The sequence below is a fragment of the Stegostoma tigrinum genome, chromosome 8 (assembly GCF_030684315.1).
Source record: "Stegostoma tigrinum isolate sSteTig4 chromosome 8, sSteTig4.hap1, whole genome shotgun sequence".
NCBI lineage: Eukaryota > Metazoa > Chordata > Chondrichthyes > Orectolobiformes > Stegostomatidae > Stegostoma > Stegostoma tigrinum.
This window is the reverse complement of record NC_081361.1, coordinates 58,730,823-58,752,351: the sequence shown is the minus strand read 5'-3', so window position 1 is coordinate 58,752,351 and position 21,529 is coordinate 58,730,823. Positions and strand designations below refer to the sequence as shown.

Genomic DNA, 21,529 nt, shown 5'->3' with positions numbered 1-21,529 from the left:
TTTACGTAAATCAATTTAACGGACCTCTTACCACATGAATATTGATCAATTTGAACAGACCACATCATGTAGATTCAATTGGGGAAAGCAATTCTGCTAGCAAAGAGTAGGAAATCTAATCCTTTATCCTAATCATATGTAATTGTGATAAGAGACTTTAATCACAATTTTGAGAATCTGACAGTATCTAAGTTGCTGTTTTTGCGAATCATAAGCTGTGAACTTTAACTGTTTGTAACCAAGCCACTTATCAAGTCCTGAAAAACTTGGGTCATAAAATCAGACCAAAATTTGAAAATTTAACTCGTTAGAGATTAACAGTTGAAATACAAAGAGTTACCTTTGCTGTCACTGACTGGTTCTTCAAAAACTTGTATGGTTTGATTACATGTTTACCAACAACATGACAAGTACCACGTTTTGGCATCTTTATGATGTCTTGGACAGGCAAAATGCCTGTTTATCCAGTTTTCTGCAATTTTACATGTTCCGCCGAAGGAATTTTAAGTTCAGTTCCAAAATATCTCCTTATGGTATTTGGACAATATCACTACCTGACATACTATTACTCATTACAGCAAAGTCCACAAGACATTGGAGTGGAAGTAAGGCCATTCGGCCGGTCTAGTCCACTCCGCCATTTAAATCATCGCTGATGGGCATTTCAATACCACTTCCCTGCACTCTCCCTGTAGCCTTGATTCCTTCTGCTATCAAGAATTTGTCGATCTCTGCCTTGAAGGCATCCAACGTCCCGGCCTCCACTGCACTCTGCGGCAATGAATTCCACAAGCCCACCACACTCTGGCTGAAGAAATGTCGTCTCATTTCAGTTTTAAATTCACCCCCTCTAATTCTAAGCCTGTGCCCACGGGTCCTAGTCTCCCTGCCTAACGAAAACAACTTCCTAGCGTCCACCCCTGCTAAGCCATACATTATCTTCTAAGTTTCTATTAGATCTCCCTTCAACCTTCTAAACTCTAATGAGTACAATCCCAGGATCCTTAGCCATTCATCATACGTTAAACATCCCATTCCAGAGATCATCCGTGTGAATCTCCGCTGGACACGCTCCAGGACTAGTATGTCCTTCCTGAGGTGTGGGGCCCAAAATTGGACACAGTATTCTAAATGGGGCCTAACTAGAGCCTTATAAAGCCTCAGAAGCACATTGCTGCTTTTATATTCCAACCCTCTTGAGATAAACAACAACATTACATTCGCTTTCTTAATTACGGACTCTACCTGCAAGTTAACCTTCAGGAGAATCCTAGACCAACACTCCCAGGATCAATTTGTACTTCTGTTTTGCGAATTTTCTCACCATTCAGAAAATAGTCCATGCCTGTATTCTTTTTTCCGAAGTGCCAAAACCTCACATTTACTCACATTGAATTTCATCAGCCATTTCCTGGACCACTCTCCTAAACTGTCTAAATCTTTCTGCAGCCTATCTTTGTATCATCGGCAAACTTCGGCAGAATGCCCCCAGTCCCTTCATCCAGATCATTAATGTATAAAGATGAACAGCTGCAGCCCCAACACTGAACCCTGCGCGACACCGCTCGTCACCGGTTGCCATTCCGAAAGAGAGCCTTTTATCCCAACTCTTTGCCTTCTGTCAGACAGCCAATCCTCAATCCAAGCCAGTAGCACACCTCGAACACCATGGGCCCTCACCTTGCTCAGCAGCGTCCCGTGAGGCACCACATCAAAGGCCTTTTGGAAATCTAGATAGATAACATCTACTGCGTTTCCCTGGTCTAACATACCTGTTACCTCTTCAAAGAATTCTAACAGGTTTGGCATGTCAGGCATGACCTCCCTTTAGTAAATCCATGCTGACTTGTTCTAATCTGACCCTGCACTTCCAGGAATTTAAAAATCTCATCCTTGACAATGGATTCTAGAATTTTACCAACTACCGAGGTTAGGCTAATCGGCCTATAATTTTCCATCTTTTGCCTTGATCCTTTCTTAAACAAGGGGGTTACAACAGCAATTTTCCAATCATCTGGGACTTTCCCTGACTCCACTGCCTTTTGAAAGATCACGACCAAAGCCTCCGCTATTTCCTCAGCCAACTCCCTCAGAACTCTACGATGTAGCCCATCGGGGCCAGGAAATTTATCAATTCCCGTACTGGGAAAGGAAGTAAATTGTAAATACACTTCTTTAAGAAATGACAGAAAAAAATGGAAGGATTAATATTCTACCACTAAATTATCTACCTTTAAACCTTATACACACACATCCCCTCGTTTGCAAATTTGCCAGATAAAAGACAATTGGTTTGACGAAAGTATTACGGATGGAAAATAATTTAAACAGAGAAACTAAAACTTTGAGGATCAAAAATCCAAATCACAGGTGGATTAAGTTGTTTTTCAGTTCATTTGAATTTAGCAATAATGACACACTTTTTTCTGTCAAGCAAAGGTCCTTCAATTTGATAGCTAATCAAGTGGATCTAGGTCTTTTTTGTATTAGAATTCTTTTGAGTTTCTTGTTTTTATTTTGATCTTTCCACTGAAACAAAGAAGAGTGAAAGCTGTTTTCTGCTTGCACACTCTGGATGATCTGGCCGCACTGTTTCCATCAGTGTGTAACTGCCGTTCAACCAATCCAGGAGCTGTCATCAGGCAGTTTTTCTTGAACTCAAAAACCCCCAGCATCACTGTCTCAGTAAGGTAACAATCTCATTACTCCTAAAACAATGTTTTGTACAATTTAAACCTGCATTACATGACCTTTCCAAATTGCAACACTCCTGGTTGTCAGCTGTATAGCAGTGTCTGACATCCACTCCTATTTATAGCCTAAACGGAAAACAAAATTCTGAAGATCACATAGGCGGGTTAACTTTTGTTCACAATTCTTCTGACTTTAGCAATGATGATATACAGTTTTCTGTCAGAAGATGATACTTCTTCAAATTGATAGCTGATCAGCATGACCTATGTCTTTTCTTTTGTTAGAAACTTATTTTCCAAAAGGGAAAAATATGTGGTCCCGTACACTTGGAAAAATTAAGGGGTGTTAATACATTCACAACCCCAACCTTTAAACATTTTGGGTTTAGTTGTTGCATACCTTCAACAAGTGGAAGCTGAGATAGACAAATGCTTAACCAGTACGGAAATCATGGGTTGTGGGGAAAACACAGCAAATGAACATCAGCAATGTCACATCAGCTATGACCCCACTGAATGGCAGAGCAAGCTTAAAAGGCCTACTCTTTAGATTTTATGGAAATCTAATATATTAGCTGACAGAATCAAGCAAGAAAATCAACCGGATTAAGGTGTGCAGCACTCGGTAAAAGCATATAAAAATGTCCTAAGTAGAGTCTGGTCTCAACGATACAAAAAATTTTAAATTCCCACTTTCAAGGATGTTACCGTGGCATTTATGAGAATACTCCAAATTACTTTCTAAATGTAGAAGTGAGCTATTAAAACCAAAAAGACTCTCAAAATCTAAAACTAAAAAATAATTCCTTTGTATTGCATTATTAACGCTGAGTACCAGAAATAGAACGGATGTCGATAATAACCTTGTGTTATGCTCAGATTTTCAAACAAATGTTCTCAAATATCTCTCATCTAGATTTCAAAATTTGTTTAAAAAGCTCTTCGATACAACCTAGAAGTTAAAGTTTGTGTGTCATTAGAACAATATATGTATTTTAGGAATTGCTAAATACCTGATAGTCCAGGATGCTGAAACCTAAACCTTTTGAACCTTTATTCAGTTCAATCAGTTTCACATCTGAAGTCCATAAAGCTAACTCTCCCACTTCATCCTCTTCTGCATTTGCTTCAGAATCGAAGTCCACCTTTGGGGGGAAAAAATCTTAACTTGTAAATGCAATACAGGGTGAATTTCTGGGTCCTAACCTGCATTGTTGATATCTGACACTTGTCATATATTTTCCTAGCCAGCCATTGAGGTTTAGGGTTTGTACTTACTGTTCATTAAGGATGGCAAGTAGGCTCTCAAGGACAAAGGACGAGAATAAGGCCCTCCACCTCCACATTGACAGGCTCACTCTCCAAGATGGAAGGTGTCAAGTGCAACGGAGGGGTGAGAGAGGGGCACACACGCCAGAGAGGTGGGGTGGGGGGTGCACACGCCAGAGAGATGGGGGGGGCAGGGCGCGTGCCAGAGAGATGGAGGGGGCAGGGCGCGCGCCAGAGAGATGGAGGGGGCAGGGCGCGCGCCAGAGAGATGGAGGGGGGCAGGGCGCGCGCCAGAGAGATGGAGGGGGGGGCAGGGCGCGCGCCAGAGAGATGGGGGGGGGGGCAGGGCGCGCGCCAGAGAGATGGGGGGGGGGGGCAGGGCGCGCGCCAGAGAGATGGGGGGGGCAGGGCACGCGCCAGAGAGATGGGGGGGGGCAGGGCGCGCGCCAGAGAGATGGGGGGGGGCAGGGCGCGCGCCAGAGAGATGGGGGGGGCAGGGCGCGCGCCAGAGAGATGGGGGGGGGCAGGGCGCACGCCAGAGAGATGGGGGGGGCAGGGCGCGCGCCAGAGAGATGGGGGGGCAGGGCGCGACTTTCACTGGAGGAACCTTGTAAAGAGGTCTTGTTACCAACATTTGGTCTCTTGGTGGTTGCAGGGTGTAATGGCCTGCAAGTTGGATGGAAAGTTCCATTTGGCTTTTGGTGAGTGGTCGTAATAGGTCAAGTAAAAGATCAAAAAAAGTCAAGGTTGCTGCAGGAGAGCCATCAACGGCCACCAAAACCACATTCACCAGTCCACTTTAACTTCAAGCGCTACCCTACTCCAAAACCACCCCAAGCTCCAGCTTCTCTGGGCCAAAACTGGTCCAAAAGAAAAACTATAACCAGTACATTGAATGGTCTCAGGAATTTGCGAGCCACCACTTGCCAAGCCCCACGTCCATGGAACCAAAATAGCCCGTTCAGCTCCTCGAGCCTGTTCTGCCACTCAATGAGATCATAGTTGCTTTGCAACGTAACTCCACATACCTGCCTTGAGCCCATATCACTTCATGATTTGGCTAAATAAAAAAAAATCTCTCAAATGTAAAATTAGCAACTGATCTAGCATCAACTGCCACTCATGGAAGACAGTCTAACCCTTTGTATATAGAAGTGCTTCCAAACAGCTCTCTGGAATGGTCTTTCCCTCAAGTTTAGACTACGCCCTAGTTTACAATCTTCATCTCCCCTGCCTTTTCCTGTTGATGCTTGAAGACTTCAATCAGATCACCCCTTAACCTTCTAAATTCTAAAACAAACAAGTCTAAGGTGCACAACAACTGCTCAGACCTTAACTCCTGAAGTCCAGGTATCATCCTTCAAAATCTATGTTGTACTTCCCAAAGGCCAATAAATTCTTCCTAAGGTGAGGTGACTTGATCTGCTCACATTATTCTAAGTGGGGTCTAACCAGGTTTTTGTATAGCCACAACATGACTTGTGTCCTTATACTCCTGTATAAAATCAAATGAACACTGCTTTGGCAGGAATTATTCAATGTATTTTGTGCATTTTGCGTTTTTATTAAGAAATAAAAACTATATTGTAGTACTCCAAAATGTGTGCCACCAGTTACATGGAAGAGGAATTTCTAGTGATTCAACATCACTGCATATTGTTGAGATGCACGTATAAGGCTCTAAAAACTCCAAACAACTATTTCCAATTAGTCAGAACATGACAGACAAAGACAAGAGTAGAGAGAGATGTATCGGGCTGCTTTCACAAATCTCACACAATTGCTGAATATAGAAATTGGAAGCAAGAGCAAACTAATTTAAAGATACGACAGGAAAAGAGAAAGCGGGTCATTGAAACACACATGCAAATTCACACTCATTCCTCTCTTCACTTAATCCATCACTGAAGACTGCAATTTTCAACAAAAATTCCATCCTCCATTTACCTGGCTCATACAACTTTCTATATTCCAGGAAGATGGTGGCCTAATCACCAGATCAGCATCTTCTGCAGTCTAAATAAAAACATACAAAAATAGTTAGAAATGTAACAGTTAAAGCTTTTACCAGCAGCAATGATCTCAGAAAACATTCAGCAAAAATCAGAAAAAATGTTGTGAAATACACACTATCAGCAAATCTTGTTCTCAGCAAAATATTCAAATCTCAGGCAGGTGTGCTTAGAAAAACTTCACATTAACAAAATATTACTACACAAAAATTCTACTTTTCAACAAGCTTTTGGCAACCTTAAACAAAAAAAACTGACAAAAATTGAATTGCAATGTCAGACTGAATTACTTTGACAGGATAAACAAACGAGTAAAATACAAGGTTATATCAAATATAAATCATTGAGAAATTACATCAGAATACAAAAGTAATAAATTTATTACAATAAAATATTCAGACATGAGCACATGATTTAGTTGGCTGCAAAATTAAGTCAGTACACCTAGCATGCAAGCTGTATGGAAATATGTGTGGAGAAATGTCTGTGGGCTTTCAGACCAGTTTCACGATGGTCCTTGAGCTTTGCCATTGCTCTCTCATTGGTTCCGCATTTCAAGCAAGTGTTCAGTAATGACTTAACTGTTTCCGAGTGTGTTTTCACACACTATCATCTAACGAATTAACAGAAATGAAACACTGGTGAATTCCCTAATTGTAAAATATTAGTAAAAATCATAAAATCAATGTAACATTATGTGCACTCCTGAAACCAAAGGTCATAATGGCAAACAGACCGCATTACAGATTGCAATTTCAGAATACCAATAAAAATCTCAGATTTCTACATGTTGAATTTTGAAATTCGACCAAAGCAGCAAACCTTGCTGATCAATAATTGCAACCAAATTTTGCATCTGACCTATCTTCATGCCTTTGTGGCATGGGAATCAGAGATTCATGGATTCATTTCTCTCTCCCTGGCAGGTGGCTGGTCCACTGAGCTACCAATAAGTTGGCGAATGAGCTAACCACCGCAGCATTTCCCAAGAATATCAAAGAGCCATTACTGTGTATGGGATAACAAAGTTGCATTGACCCTCTTATAGTTCCAAGATTTATTAGCTTTGGCTGCCTCATGAACAATTATTCCCATTAACGGCATAATTTTCTCTGTGTCTCAGTTGAACTATCAGCCTTCTCATGATTCCAAGTCATAAAAATAAGGCTTTAAGTTTGAGGAGCAGAATTGGATGATTCCATCATCCCATCAATTCTGCTCCACCATTCAATCATGGCATGATATGTAGAAACAACTCCATTCTCCTGTCTTCGCTCCATTATCCTTGATCTGCTTACTAATCAAGAACTTGTCTATCTCTGTCTTAAATACACACATGCCTTGGCCTCCACAGCCTTCTGCAGCAATTAATTCCACAGATTCACCACCTCTGGCTGAAGAAATTCTTCTTTATCTCAGTTCTATATAACTGTCCCTTCATGCTGAAGCTGTGCCCCCAGGTCCTAGTCTCTCCTGCTAGTGGAGGCATTTTCTCCACAGCCACACTATCCAAGCCTCTCAGTATTCGCTAAGTTTCAATCAGATCTGGACTCCCCACCACCACCCCCTCTCCCCCATCCTTCTAACCTTCATTGATGACAATGCCAGAGTCCTCAACTGCTCCTCATATGACTAGACCTTCACGCCTGGGGTCGCACTTGTAAACCACCTCTGCACCCACATCAATATCAGTCCATCCTTCCCTAGATACAGTGCCTAAAAACTGCTCACAATATTCTAAATGTGATCTCACTAGGGCCTTTGTCCTGCTGTATATCTCGACTCTAGTATTCTAGCTGTTCTGAAATGAATGTTAACACTGCATTTGCCTTCCTAAATGACATGTGAAGCTGCATGTTAACTTAAGAAAATCCTGAACTTGGACTCCTAAGGGTGTTTGTGCTTCAAATTTCCAAAGCCTTTCTCTGTTTAGAATAGAGCCTAAGTTTCTACTTTTTCTACTGCTCACTTTCAGACATTGTATCCCATCTGCTGTTTCATTGCCCACTCTCCTGGCCTGTCCAAATGTTTCTGCAGCCTCCCCAGTTTCTCAAGACTACCTGTGAAAATGTCAACGTTAATTAAATCTGAAAAACCTCCTAAGTCTAATAGATAAAAATCCTACGTTGATCAAAGCAAAATCTTGCACATGTGGGAAATCTGAAACAAAAACAGAAAATGTGAGAAATTCTTTGACATTAGGTTACAACCCCCCCCCCCCCCCCCACCAAATGTTAACTGGTTCTTTCACCACAGATACTGCCAAAAAATTTGAGCATTTCCAGCATTTTATTGTTATTGCCAATAAATCCATCCAGAATATTTATGTTCAACTGATTCCAGCTGTTACTTCAATTCACTACTACCACAAAATTTTTCTTAACTAATTTATTCTTCATACCATCTTGAAGCTAATCTATTGTACATTTTATGAAGATCACTTAGATATCCAGCTTAACATTGTTTATGTAGAGAAAATAGTGATAGATGTACAAATTTATGCCATTACATATTTTTCACATTTATTAATCCAACATGATGGTAACACATTACTGTATTGCAAACTTGAAACACAATTGCAACATGTATCATATATATTGCCCTGAATATGCACAAAGGGACATATATTTCAATTCTAATATGTACTCTGGTACCAAGATTTAAATTTCTAATTGTAGCAGGGTCTCTGGACCACCAAACACATTAACCACTTTTATAGATTTCAGTCACAATAAGGAGCAGAAGCCAGCAATATTGTAGGGGTGGAATTACACATGAAGGAACAATGACAAGACAAAGCTCACGTCCAATGGCCCTGACATAACCACTGTTACATCAGCACGAACATTACAGTGCTTAAATGACCCTGTTCCTGCTCTATCCCAGCCACCACCATTTTATGGAGATCCTCAAGGAGGGTTTTCTGCTGAATCAAACAAAAGTAGGTACCGTCTCCCCATGTTTAATTAGCAAGAGCAGGTTAACGAATAAGCTTTAGATTAGATTCCCTACAGTGTGGAAACAGGCCCTTCAGCCCAACAAGTCCACACTGCCCTGTGGAGCATCCCACCCAGACCCATCCCCCTATAAACCCTCACACCACTGAACACTATGGGCAATTTAGCATGGCCAATCCACCTAGCTTGCACATCTTTGGACCGTGGGACGAAACCGAAGTACCCAAAGGAAACCCATGCAGACAAGGGGACAATGTGCAAACTCCGCACAGACAGTTACCCGAGGCTGGAATTGAACCCGGGTCTCTGGCGCTGTGAGGCTGCAGTGCTAACCACTGAGCAACCGTGCCGCTTGAGAAAGACAGCTGCATGTCTCCTTCAAAATCCATCCTCTTTTGGCATCTGCAGCTCGCTAATGGAGTAAAAGTGAAGCCCAGGCAGTAATTTGGACAGACATTGCCACAGTGCTGTGGGGGAAGTAAATGCCAGACTGAAGATACGCAAACAAGGAAGATTTGAAAAGATGAGCATTAAGCGAGCTGATGGCAGACACAAACCTTGGAGAATCCTCAATATCTGTTGAGATCACTGCGATTGCTCTTATTCGTGCACAGGATCACAAATTTTACATCGTGATTATCCTAAGAAACTTAACCCTCCCTCCAGCTGAAACAGAGAGGATTGTGCCAATGTGCTGCACATGTGCTTGCTGGGTTCAGGTGCTACAGTGTCATAGCCAATGGCAAACAATTTGCTAACTTCCTTCCCTATGGGTTTGCTATCCACTTCTTCCAATGGTTATCTGTCATCTTCAGAGCATCCTCAATGATCGTGCTATCCACAGAATAGCTTATTATTCCTAATTGCTGGTTCCAGTGTTCTGGTAACATTCTGCAGCAAAACAAACTGTCTTCTCTGTGGCAGGAACATGACTAAAGTTTATGGGGGAATCTGATCAACCTAAATGTCAGGATCGCCACCCAATCTCTCAAGATCGGTTTAAAGGAATGTAAACCGCCACATGTGGCACCAACTTCGTGGCATAAATTGGCATTAGTATTGCATCAATCCACCTTTGAGTTCAAAACCAGATACTGTTGTCAGGTTAACTCTCGTCGCCTTAAGCACTCCCAAAAGATTCACAAGACAGAGAAACTGCTTGCTGATTGCTAGGAGCTTTGGTCACAAGCAACAAGATGTGTCCAAGTGCCAGTAGCCCTACACACTGCCTGTTTAGGGGCTAAACCTTCTGCAGCCTTGGTCTGGGACTGAGGGACCTAGTTTCCATGAGTAGGCAAAGTGGGGGGTTTGCAGCAGGATCTCAGAATTGCATCACACATCAGACTCACCATTTTGCAGTGCAACTAGCCAGCAATAAAGGTTGAAAATGAGAACCAACTAACTGCAAGTATGTCAATTCTCTTCACTCACAGACTGTACAAACTAGGAGCAGAAGTCAACAAATCAGCCCCTTGTGCTTGCTCCGCCATTTAATAAAATCATGCATCACATCTACATGATGGGCACACCTTTCTGTCCAGATGACTCTAATTCTGAAACCTCACCTGGGATGTTGGACTTGGTATAATACTGGGTTCATCCACGGGCATCTCTTTTCCACCTTCAAATAGTCGTCGACAGCAGACCAAAGTAAACGGAGGAGCAGCCTCTTTTAGGAAGGAAAACACCTCACGCCGAGATTTTCCATACAACTGTGTTCCATTCACCTGTGGGACAAAACAAACATCAAGTTGATAGTTTAATCCAAAAACTAATATATTTTTTGACAGGTGTACATAACATACTCAAAATAAGGTCCAGAAGAATTTCTTAAAAAGAAAAATCTTGATTTCCAGTCCCTTTAATCAGCACTTTTGAGAAGCTATTCTCTTGATATAATCCCAAAAACCTCACTTGCAGTTCCTTTTCGGTTCTACTTAGACAAATTCTTATATCACAACATATTTTCAAATGCACTTGGCAGACAAACTTAACTGACTAAACCACTCATCAGACTAACAGCTTCTTAATCGCATTAGTCATTCAAATAACTGGACCAGAACACACTCCTATTCAACCTCAGTGTCTTGCTTATTAACCCAGAAATGTTATTTTAATAATGTGATAGCATTACTTGAACTTTCACTTTCACTGACTCATTAATTAGTAAGTTGAGAAGAATGAAAGTTGGCAGAATGGCACTTACATTAGACAACTGAGAGTAGTAAAACTGTTTGATGACACTGTAACCTGAAAAATGATAACTATGGTGGCTCCTATAAAGCCACTAAAATAAAGCTCACCATTAATGCATCTGAATACGTAAAGCTGAGCCATACGCAACACCAGCAGAAAAAAAACTGTGCCAAAGATAAATCAAAATCGTTTTTTTCATAAATAGCAAACTAAAACATATGGTACCAAGAAGCTAGAATAAGTTTTCTTGCTCCTCGAGTCTGAGACTTAAGCAATAAGTAAATATGAATAATATCTAATGAACAAAGATTTCTTAAGATACACACAAGAAACGTTAAATTATTTCACAATGATTACCTGACTCTTGATTTTCATGTCACCTTGCTTACCAAAAATAACTCTGACCAAATTGCAGAGTAATTTCCAATGTTTATTGATTTACTAATTACAAAAAAAAACTATACCTCTAAAACTTCATCTTCTAGTTGTAATAATCCAGTTTGTCCTATTGGCCCATCAGGAACAACTGATGAAATGCAATGGTGTCCATCAAAAGAGTTCAGATCCACTCCAAACCTCCGGGTAGGAACTGGCAACAGCTAGATTAAAACAAAGTCAAAAACTTGGACAGGTATACAAAAAGACCAAATGTTCAAGTTTTCCATCCAGCTATGTTCAAGTTCCATCTGCCCCAATGGCTCATGTACCACTGACTATAGACAAAGAACAACAGTGAGTGGTTTTACCTCACCGATAGCACTTTCTGCTGTACTGTGTGCCCAAATTGTCCTTCAGATGAAATGCTAGTCAGAAGCCTAGTTTGATCTCTCTCAGATGAACAGTAACGTTTTCAAGAACATGATTTGAAGAAGGGCAGAGATTTTTTTTTCTGATCCTTGGGTCAACATTTATTCCTTTAACGCCTCTTGAAACAGATGAATTGGACATGAATTGCATCACTGTTGTTGAACCTGCTGTGGGCAAGTTGGCTGCCAATTCATGAAGTGATTTGATTTCTACAACGAAAACCAAAAGAACTGCGGATGCTCTAAATCAGGAACAGAAACAAAAGTTGCTGGAAAAGCTCAGCAGGTCTGTGGAGGACAAAAGAGAGTTAACGTTTCAGGTCTGGCAACCCTTCCTCAGAACTCTAAAATATCCCATTGGCAGTAAAATGTTGAGGACAATGGTGAGGTCATTAAACATTTCCTTAAAAGGGCATATGTTTTGACCTTTCTCAATGCCAAGTCGGACTTATCAGAAACTCAATTTTAAATTCAAATTATTTGACAATAAGTTGGTCCTAAAATCTTTAAATGCCAATGTCCTATAGAACACATATAGTTATTAGGTAACTGGGTTGCATGTGGTTATTTCTTACTTAGGATAATAAACTTCTGCTCTGCTGTTAAAGATCATCTGCAGCCTTGTGTGGAAATGTTTCAGTGACTGACCATCATCTGAAGCAACTGCAAAAGTCAGATATATGCTCTATCAAACCAGGTTTTAATCTGTGATTTGACATGTACAATATTATCATCTGCAGAGATCATAACAGTGACCATAATAGCTGTCAGTGACTGTTGCAAACACCCAACCAATTCACTAACGTCCTTTTGGAACAAAAATCTATCATCCTTGTCTGGCCTACATGAGACTCTAAACACTCAGCTATTATTTCAGCCTGCTCTGCAAATGGCGAATCAATTCAAAGTCAATTCGGGATGGGCAACAACTGCCAGAACCACAACATGACATGGAAGGGTAAAAAATACACATGATTAAGCTATCGCATGTCTTGTATTTTCAAGAGAATAACAGTTTTTGACATTATTTTTGCAATACAATACTTCTGCACTTGTAAGACAATTGTAGCTATGTTTAATTCCCCTGAATACAATCATTAACTGTCTGAATTATAGAAAAAAATAGAATTCTGTCTTCACCTTTTATGTTAATGTCTCTTCTGGATTATTTTCTTTCCTCAGACATGATACTTACTTAAGATGGAGTCTTAATTTATTGAGTGAATGAAATAATCTCTCAATTATTACACGAAATTATATATACAATATCATAATTTTGGGTTTGCCATTATCTCCATTCTTACGAAAAAAAGTCAACATTTTTGTCATTGCAAACTACAGTCCCCAATTTAAACTTTTTTTTAAATGTTATGCATCCAACTCAACACAATTGGTTCAAGAAATTGATCATTCATTTTAGCCTCTTGGCAACCTGATATGGTGATTTTCCGCATTGCCATTTTATTTGATATCATTGTCCGCAGCAGTGTGAAGCTATTCATCTATTATTATTCAGACTATTACATGGAGCTTCAACTGTTCTGCAATGTTGAAAGGCAGAAACCAATGTCCTATTTTCAGACTTTTTATTTGCTTGCTATGCAGTTTTTTCCGATTTAGCCTCTGAGAAGCAATTTATGATAGTGAGTTCTCAAGATATCATACTATTTAGACATTAACAGCATTTCAATATCTGTACTAGTTCCTGTGGATATTCCAAACAGCAACATATTCTTCAATTCTTCAGCTTTTCAATGATTCAACTTGCTAAATCCAACAAATAAAACTTGGAGCAATAGTCATCAAATGCATGGTGCTTTTGGACTGTGAACTCATACAAATGCACAGCATCCTTTGGGGTTTATTCTGGGAATTACATCCTCACCAACAGGTTATTTTACATGCTACTCGTTAGCCTAGTGAAACAAACATGACCAAATTTTCTCTAGTATTATTGCCTGCCTTTGCGTTGCCTTTTCCAAGCACATTGCAAATCTTTAGTGCAGTTATGTATTCAGTCAAAGGTTTTGTTCTTTGAGGCATTAACTTAAAATTTCCACAAAGTGAAACGTGAAAGACATGGATCAATAATGATTTAAAAAATGACTAAGTACCCACTTCAATCATGAAGGGTCTGAAAATACTGGATGTCATTACCTTGGAGTACTTCTGCAGTTCTAGATCACCGTCAGTGTCAGTCTCCAAATCAAGCATCTAATTATAAATAAGAAAAGTAGAGCTAATTTGACAGAATTCAACATTTTAACCTTCCATTGATGTTACAGGTCACCATTCTGAGTAAAAGTTACAACACAATGGAAGCAAGTAATCATAAGATGAAGTCTTAATTTATTGAGTGAATAAATAATCTCTCAATTATGACACAAAATTATATATACAATATCATAATTTTGGGTTTGCCATGATCTCCATTCGTAATAAAAAAGGTCATCATTTTTGTCATTGCAAACTACAGTCCCCAATTTAAACTTTTTTTTTGGTTTGTCAGTGATCAGGATCGAGAAGCCAGATGACAATAATCTCAAATGGGTAGCCAGGATTCCTTGTAGAAGACCTTATTTGGATATAGGGATTTAGGGAATACAGAAAGTTCGTAAGTTGATGATAAAAGGAGCTCCGGTCGGCAAAGGTGCAAATGCTAGGAAGGATATCTTGAAGAGAAGCAAACACTGTCAACAGCAATTCATTTTCCTAACAATATTACACTGAGCAGTTACTGACACCAAAAAAATAAGCACAGGAAGTATGTAGCAGATGCAGGCTGTGGAACACATACCCTACCACTCATGGTGTACATGAAGAATAGAAACTATACTCTTTGCTGCTCAATTCACAGAAGCTAAGTGAAGCAGGATTTTTCAAAATACACAGGAAACAATAAAATTATGTGCTATTTGTCTGCTTGTGATGATTAAACTCAGTCGATTGAAACATAAATATCAAATGTTTATACAAATAGATGACGTGGCAATACATCTCTCGCTGATGTATCTGCTCATCAATTCAGTAGTCTTACCTTGGAATGTGCAAGTCTGGCACATTAAAAGCCAATCCAAACACAATTAAAACAGAAGAACAGACCTTTCAGCAAGTTACAGACCTGAAGTATTAACTCTGCTTCTCTCTCTACAAAAGCTGCCAAACCTATGCAATTCTAGCATTTTAATTCTTATTTCAGAATTCTGGAATCTGTGATATTTCGCTTTCTAAAATCTGAATACCCATTTTAAGCAAGATAAACTGCATACTAGAATTAGTTTAAAAGATAATTCACAACATCTATTAAACTGAATTGAAATCTTTCTCAAGTTGGACAGTGGCTCTCCACAAGATTAACTTGAATGAAAGATTGCATTACTTAATCACACTCCAGGCTGAATCTTAGATTTATTTTGGTCAAGTATCAAGTTTTGTCAGGTTTTTTTGAAGGATTTCTCATCATGAGGCCTTAGTGGGATCATTCCATATCTTTTCAAACCCATCATTAACATCCTATCCGGCTAAATGGCATTCCTGTTACCCGATTCTATGTCCATCTTACCACATGCCATTCCCACAACAATTTGCCACTGACAAGGTATTGGAAAACTGGCCAGCAGGCCTGGCAAAGATGTCAACTTTAAAAGGGTAATGTGCACCTGGGCAAGCATTCATAGTTCAGAGCTGCCCTGCACTGTTCCTAACACCTACCCCAGGCATGGCAAGCAAAGGAAATTTGACATTTGCTTTATTGGCAGGGACGTGGAGGTCCTGCTGGACAGGGTGGTACAAAGTGGGGACCTTTCTTTTCTCCAAGAACCAACTGTCAGGGCCATAATATCAGATGATGCGAACCCAGATTAAAGCAATCTCAGCCATTTGGAGGAAAGCCCAGCACTGGAAGAAGGCGGCCATTGTCCTTCTCCACTTTGCAAAAGAAGTGTCATTACCTTCTCTCCAAAACTTCATACACACCATTTCTCTGCTACTGTAACTACGTCCTACCAAAGCTCATGGGTCTATCACTCATATTATTTCCTGTGACTTGTTCCCTCCCTTGCTCCCCAACTCCAACACCACTAACCTTGCATGCCTTCTGCACTCCGTAAGTATTTGTTTGGTATACCTCTTCAGGTGCACCAACAATAACATCTGTGAGATGTACTTACATCTCCATTTAATACCTTGCTTTCTCTCAATCAGCAAGAAAGCAGCCCCCATTAAAGACTCAAGCTAGACAGCGGGCTGCCCAAAATTTGACTCCTCACTCCTCCTGTGGAGGGAATCCTGACTTTGAGAGGTTGACTGAAAGTGGTGAAACTGCTGGGCAGGTTTTGGAGGCTGCCTTTTCATTACTCTGCATGACCAACACCTATCTGCCTTAACCTGACAACAGGACAGTTGAAAATCACGGCAAGCTTCCTGACTTTGTGTCTGTGCTCAAGATCTTGGTCATACAGCAGTAATACGAGCTTGGTGTCGCAGGTAGAGAGAATAAACCATGAAAAGAAACAGCAAGACAGTGCAAGACAGTGACACAGCAGTCTCCAGTTGGCTCAATGTGAGTGAGCGCTATAATAGTAAGTGTACAGGTAGGAGCCGCATTCTGGTAAAGGCTATGAGCTGAGTGCAGGTCCCTGAACAAAGTGTCCTTGCTGCAGCATTACAATGACAGTTGTAGTTGCATCCCAAGATGCCTCACTGAAATGCAAAAGTGTACTGTAGGTAGATCAGGGATGTACTCTAAATGTTCTCAGAGGTTGGCATGACAGATGCCAATGTCGGCGGACATGGATCATGCCATGAGATGTTGGTACCTGGTTTCCAACATGGCAGTCTTTTAAAGCATGCAGCGAGCCAAAGTCACCACCTCTGACTTCCGTAACAAGAATTCTCAGCGTCTGGTTTGTTTGATGCGTTAGGTAAGATTGGAAGCTACATATTAATGAGGCAGGACATGTCATTATAAAAGTAGTCAACAAGCAATGCTGTTGCCCAGTAAGAATTTCACCTCAACATTCACCAGTTACAAAAAAGATGCTGCAAGTTGAGCTCATTGTCAAGAAAAGTCTCGCTACTTCCATAAAGCATGTCATAGTCCACCGTTAGTTGCTTAGGCCCCTATGAAATTGCACTCATTTCTAAACAGAAACCACATTCTACAGTTTCCACCAAAAATAAAAGAAGGGAGGGAGTTATCATCACAAAACTTTATTGGATTGTATGGTTATGTCCTAGCACTCAACTCTTGTCAATTGAATGGTGCATGAAAATCATACCATCACTTCATACTCTGGTCCCAACAAATTTTCCCATCTGGATTTAGATTCTTCTCTCTTGGTAATAGATCCAGATCCTAGAATCAAAATGAGTCACATTCATTTGTTATTACTATTTAAGCTTTTTTTTTTCAAAACAAACCTGTAAATTAATTCATTAAACTGTTATTGCAGCAACAGATATAAAAACGGTACACGAGGAACATCACAAATTTTACCTGCACAACACGCAATTAAAAAAATTTCCGACTTACTTCCTCCCTTCTCACAGCACGGTGGCTCAGTGGTTAGCACTGTGGCCTTACATCACCAGTGATCCGGGTTCAATTCCACCCTCGGGCAACTGTCTCTGTGGAGTTTTCACATTCTCCCCGTGTCTGTGTGGGTTTCCTCCCACAGTCCAAAGATGTGCAGGCTCGGTGGATTGGCAATGCTAAATTGCCCGTAGTGTTCAGGGATGTAATGATTAGGTGGGTTTTCGGGGGATGCTTCAAGGGTCGGTGTTGTTTCCACCCTGTAGGGATTCTATTCTCTAAAAATTATCCAAAGCCCAAATCACACCTTCCAGGTGACGTAGCAATTTGCCCGCCCTTCACTCAATTTTTAAAAAAGTCTTTATTCACTGCTCACATGTAATCTCCTCTATGCTGGGAAGATGCAACATAGACTGGGTGACTGCCTCACAAAACATCTTCATTCTATCCATAAATATGAGCTTCCAGGTACCTGCCACTTTAACACGCTGCTGTGTACCCCAGCCAACATCTGTCTCAGGCTTGCTGCAGTGTTCCAGCGAAGCTCAGAGCAAGCTGGTAGAACGGCACCTCATTTTCCGCATGGGGGCCCTGCAGCCTTCTAGGCTCAATGTCAAGTTCAATAATTTTAGGGCCTGAGCACCTCCTCCCATGTCCTTATTCCAATCCCCAAAGACCAGGCTGCATTATTACATGGGCTGCTACTACAAACAAAAAATTGTCAGCTTCTCTTGGTCCCTCCATTTTCAGCTACTGATTTTCCCAGGCTGACCTTTACCCATTCCTTGTCTACTCAATAATTGTTGTTTGTCTCTGGGGTCCTTCTCCACCTATCATTTACTCCTCTCCGCTCCCCACTATCCTATCTTCAGCACATATATCAAAATTGCCCAGTTCCATTCAATTCTGAAGGGTCACTGGACCCCAATTGTTAACCCCGATTTCTCTCCATAGATGCTGCCAGACCTGCTTAGGTTTTTCCAGCAATTTCTGTTTTTATTTCGGATTTCCTGCATTTGCAGTTCTTTAGAGTTTTCTTTCACTAAATTTTCTTAACTAATGCAAACCAAGTTCCGCTTAACTTTAGCGAGGAGTGGTTTGAGCTCTTTCTAAAATACGTACACTATCAAGGATTCTCCAGGGATTTCTTAAGCTGACTGTTCCTTCATTTTCTTTGGCAGTCCCTTGGGAGTAAGGATCACTTTTGACTACTCTGTAGTTTTTGCTCCCGATGCGAATATAAAACTCAAAGCTCGATCCACACACTCTGCTATTGGTTATGCAAGTAGTTGGAGTATTTTGATGTTTGCACCTTCTTCTGCCATTTGTGCTTGGCCTCCACCTGGGCCTGATGGACCTTCAAAATATTGCCAAGTTTACAGAAAATTGTTCTGGAGTTTGGCAGATCATGAGTAGTGGGGATAGACACTCAAAATAGGCTGCCTTTTCAAAGTACCTATCACCTAGCAACAGGCTGATTGGATAAAGGCCAGTACCTTGCTTGTCGAAACTGCTGAAAGGATATGCAGTTTGAAGTACACAGCTGACCTAACCTCCTATCCCTTGAATATTCCTGCTCTATAGATGCCTTTCTTCTTGTGTGAATCCACAGTTTTTCAATATAATCCACAGAATTACCTTATTTATTTAACGGGCTTGGTACCATTTTGCACTCAAATTCACGTCAGAAATGAATGCCAAACAAACTCCGTTTCCTTGAAATCCTAGTTGAGAAATCGGCACTCTACTTCTATCCACTACAAACCTACCTTCCCTGGTGAATGTACACGTTGGGATCTGACAGTTCTATGTGACAAGTTTGGCTTTACTGACAACCTCATAAATAAGGCCTGTGCTATTTGTTCACCCAGCAAACATGATGCTCAAATACGGCATTTCAAAGCCAACTAGTCGGCTAATGGTTATTTTACACACAAATTGTGCAAACTCATGAACGGCCCTAAGGCAGTCACTCTTTGTCCCGAGAAATGTCCAATCTATCGAAAGGAATTCTTCCATCATTCTGATCAGCATGTTCCTGCTGAGCAGGAATTGTTGAATCACAAAATAAATTGCCAGCAGGTGTGAAATTCAAAAGAGTTCCATTAATTAAATTTGGCAAAGAAAAGAGATTGAGTAGTATAAGATGCCAAGAGTTTTAGTATTTAAGTCAACTTTCTGACCCTACAACATTATATCTCTCGTATAATCTAATTTTAAAAACTTACTCCACATTTGTTGGCCAATAGGCAGAAGTCTGAAAATCAACACTCCCTCTGATGAATGAATATTCTTCTTATTTACCATAGATCTCTCAAAGGAAGCAATCATCTTCAAATATTTTGGGGCATAATTCTCAACCCTTTCCTCAAAAGGTTACCTTGAATGAATGTCACAGAATATAGATCACAGAATGCCTACAGAGTGGAAGCAGGGCATTCGGCCCATTGAGTCCACACCATCACGACAAACAGCATCCCACCCAAACCTACTCCGTACTCTATCCTTGTAACCCTGTTATTCACATGGCTAACCCACCAAACCTGCATATGCCTGGACACTACGGACAATTTAGCATGCCCAAATCCACTAAACCTGCACATCTTTGGACTGTGATAACAACGTGTGGAGCTGCATGAACACAGCAGGCCAAGCAGTATCTCGGGAGCACAAAAGCTGACGTTTCGGGCCTAGGCCCTTCATCAGAGACTTTGTGCTCTTGAGATGCTGCTTGGCCTGCTGTGTTCATCCAGCTCCACACTTCGTTATCTTGGATTCTCCAGCATCTGCAGTTCCCATTATCACATCTTTCGACTGTGGCAGGAAACCAGAATACCCAAAGGAAACCCACACAGACAATGGGGACAATGTGCAAACTCCACACAGTCACCTAAAGGTGGAACTGAACCTGGGGTCCTAGCGCTGAGGGACAGCAGTGCCAACCACTGAGTTACCCTGTCACCCTGTGTGCAATCTCTTAAATTTGCTTTGAACGTAATTCAGCTGACAAACATACTGTCACTTCTCGCACAACTCTTATCTTCCACTCTGCCAAATGAAATAGAATTGTAACGGTCAAAGTCAGCAATGGTTTTCCCCTTTATTGAACATACATTCCAATTTTTCTTCACAATTTTCAGCATGATTGAGCACATCATTTTGAAGCAACCCTCCATTCTTAGTCTATCATTGAGACTGCATTTCTACTTGCGCCAATACCACTATCAAACCTCTTAAATAGTTTCTCATCCAGAACACACAGGTCATTTATAGAGTACTGATGACTTCATTTGCAACATGCTATGCCTCAAGATGCCATTGATACATTTCAATCATATTTCAAATGCATGTGTTAGTCTGTACACAATGTTCCAGAACAGTAAATGACTAAATAACTAGTGTATATTGGAATAATAATCTAATGCTTTTTTTAAAATGCTGTTTGAAGGAGAAAGATTTGCCAGGAGTTACCACTTGTGATTTTTCTTAAGATCGCAGGATCTTTTACATTGCCTTGTACAAGTATATAAAGTTTCAGTTCAACATCTGATCTGTGCAGAATTTCACACAATGTAATACTCTCATGACTGAATTGAACTGGCATCATTATATTATGTGTTCAAGCATGTAGCAAGCCTCGATCACAGTTGAACTCTTAATAAACCTAGTCCCCATCCAACAGTGTTACTTAAACAGTGTAGTAGAACAATATGAATATATAAATATGAATCATTGTCAAATTGTCACAAAAAACAGCCTCAAAAGGATGTGAAACTACTGTTCTATAACAACTTATTTGCGGCTAACTTTTCCACTTCAATTAAATTATTAAGAAAGTAGTTTGAAAAAAATTGTCAATGAAAATAAAAGCTCAGTTACCATCACTGGATAAAAGTAACATCACTGTGCTACACATGATTATTTTAATAAAACTAATTACTGTGTTTTAACAAAACTACTTGAATTGTATAGACAGCTACACTATGGCTTAAGATAATGCTTTTAGTTTTATAAACACAGCTAGTAACTAAATCTATTACTGTTTTCAATATCGTTGAGATAA

The 21,529-nt window shown here is 40.4% G+C and overlaps 1 protein-coding gene across 4 annotated transcripts in view; it reads right to left on the bottom strand.

The window, feature by feature from the left end:
- The window catches only part of patj (PATJ crumbs cell polarity complex component), a 347,670-nt gene that overhangs the window by 283,194 nt on the left and 42,947 nt on the right, over window positions 1–21,529 (bottom strand). For all 4 annotated transcript variants that reach the window (XM_059647917.1, XM_059647916.1, XM_059647919.1 and 1 more), the window contains exons 13-18: window positions 17,213–17,289; window positions 14,091–14,147; window positions 11,592–11,726; window positions 10,497–10,658; window positions 5,910–5,978; window positions 3,707–3,838 (exon numbers count right to left, since the gene is read on the bottom strand). In XM_059647917.1, the coding sequence (XP_059503900.1) occupies window positions 3,707–3,838; window positions 5,910–5,978; window positions 10,497–10,658; window positions 11,592–11,726; window positions 14,091–14,147; window positions 17,213–17,289 (632 nt within the window). The remainder of the gene's footprint in view (window positions 1–3,706; window positions 3,839–5,909; window positions 5,979–10,496; window positions 10,659–11,591; window positions 11,727–14,090; window positions 14,148–17,212; window positions 17,290–21,529) is intronic.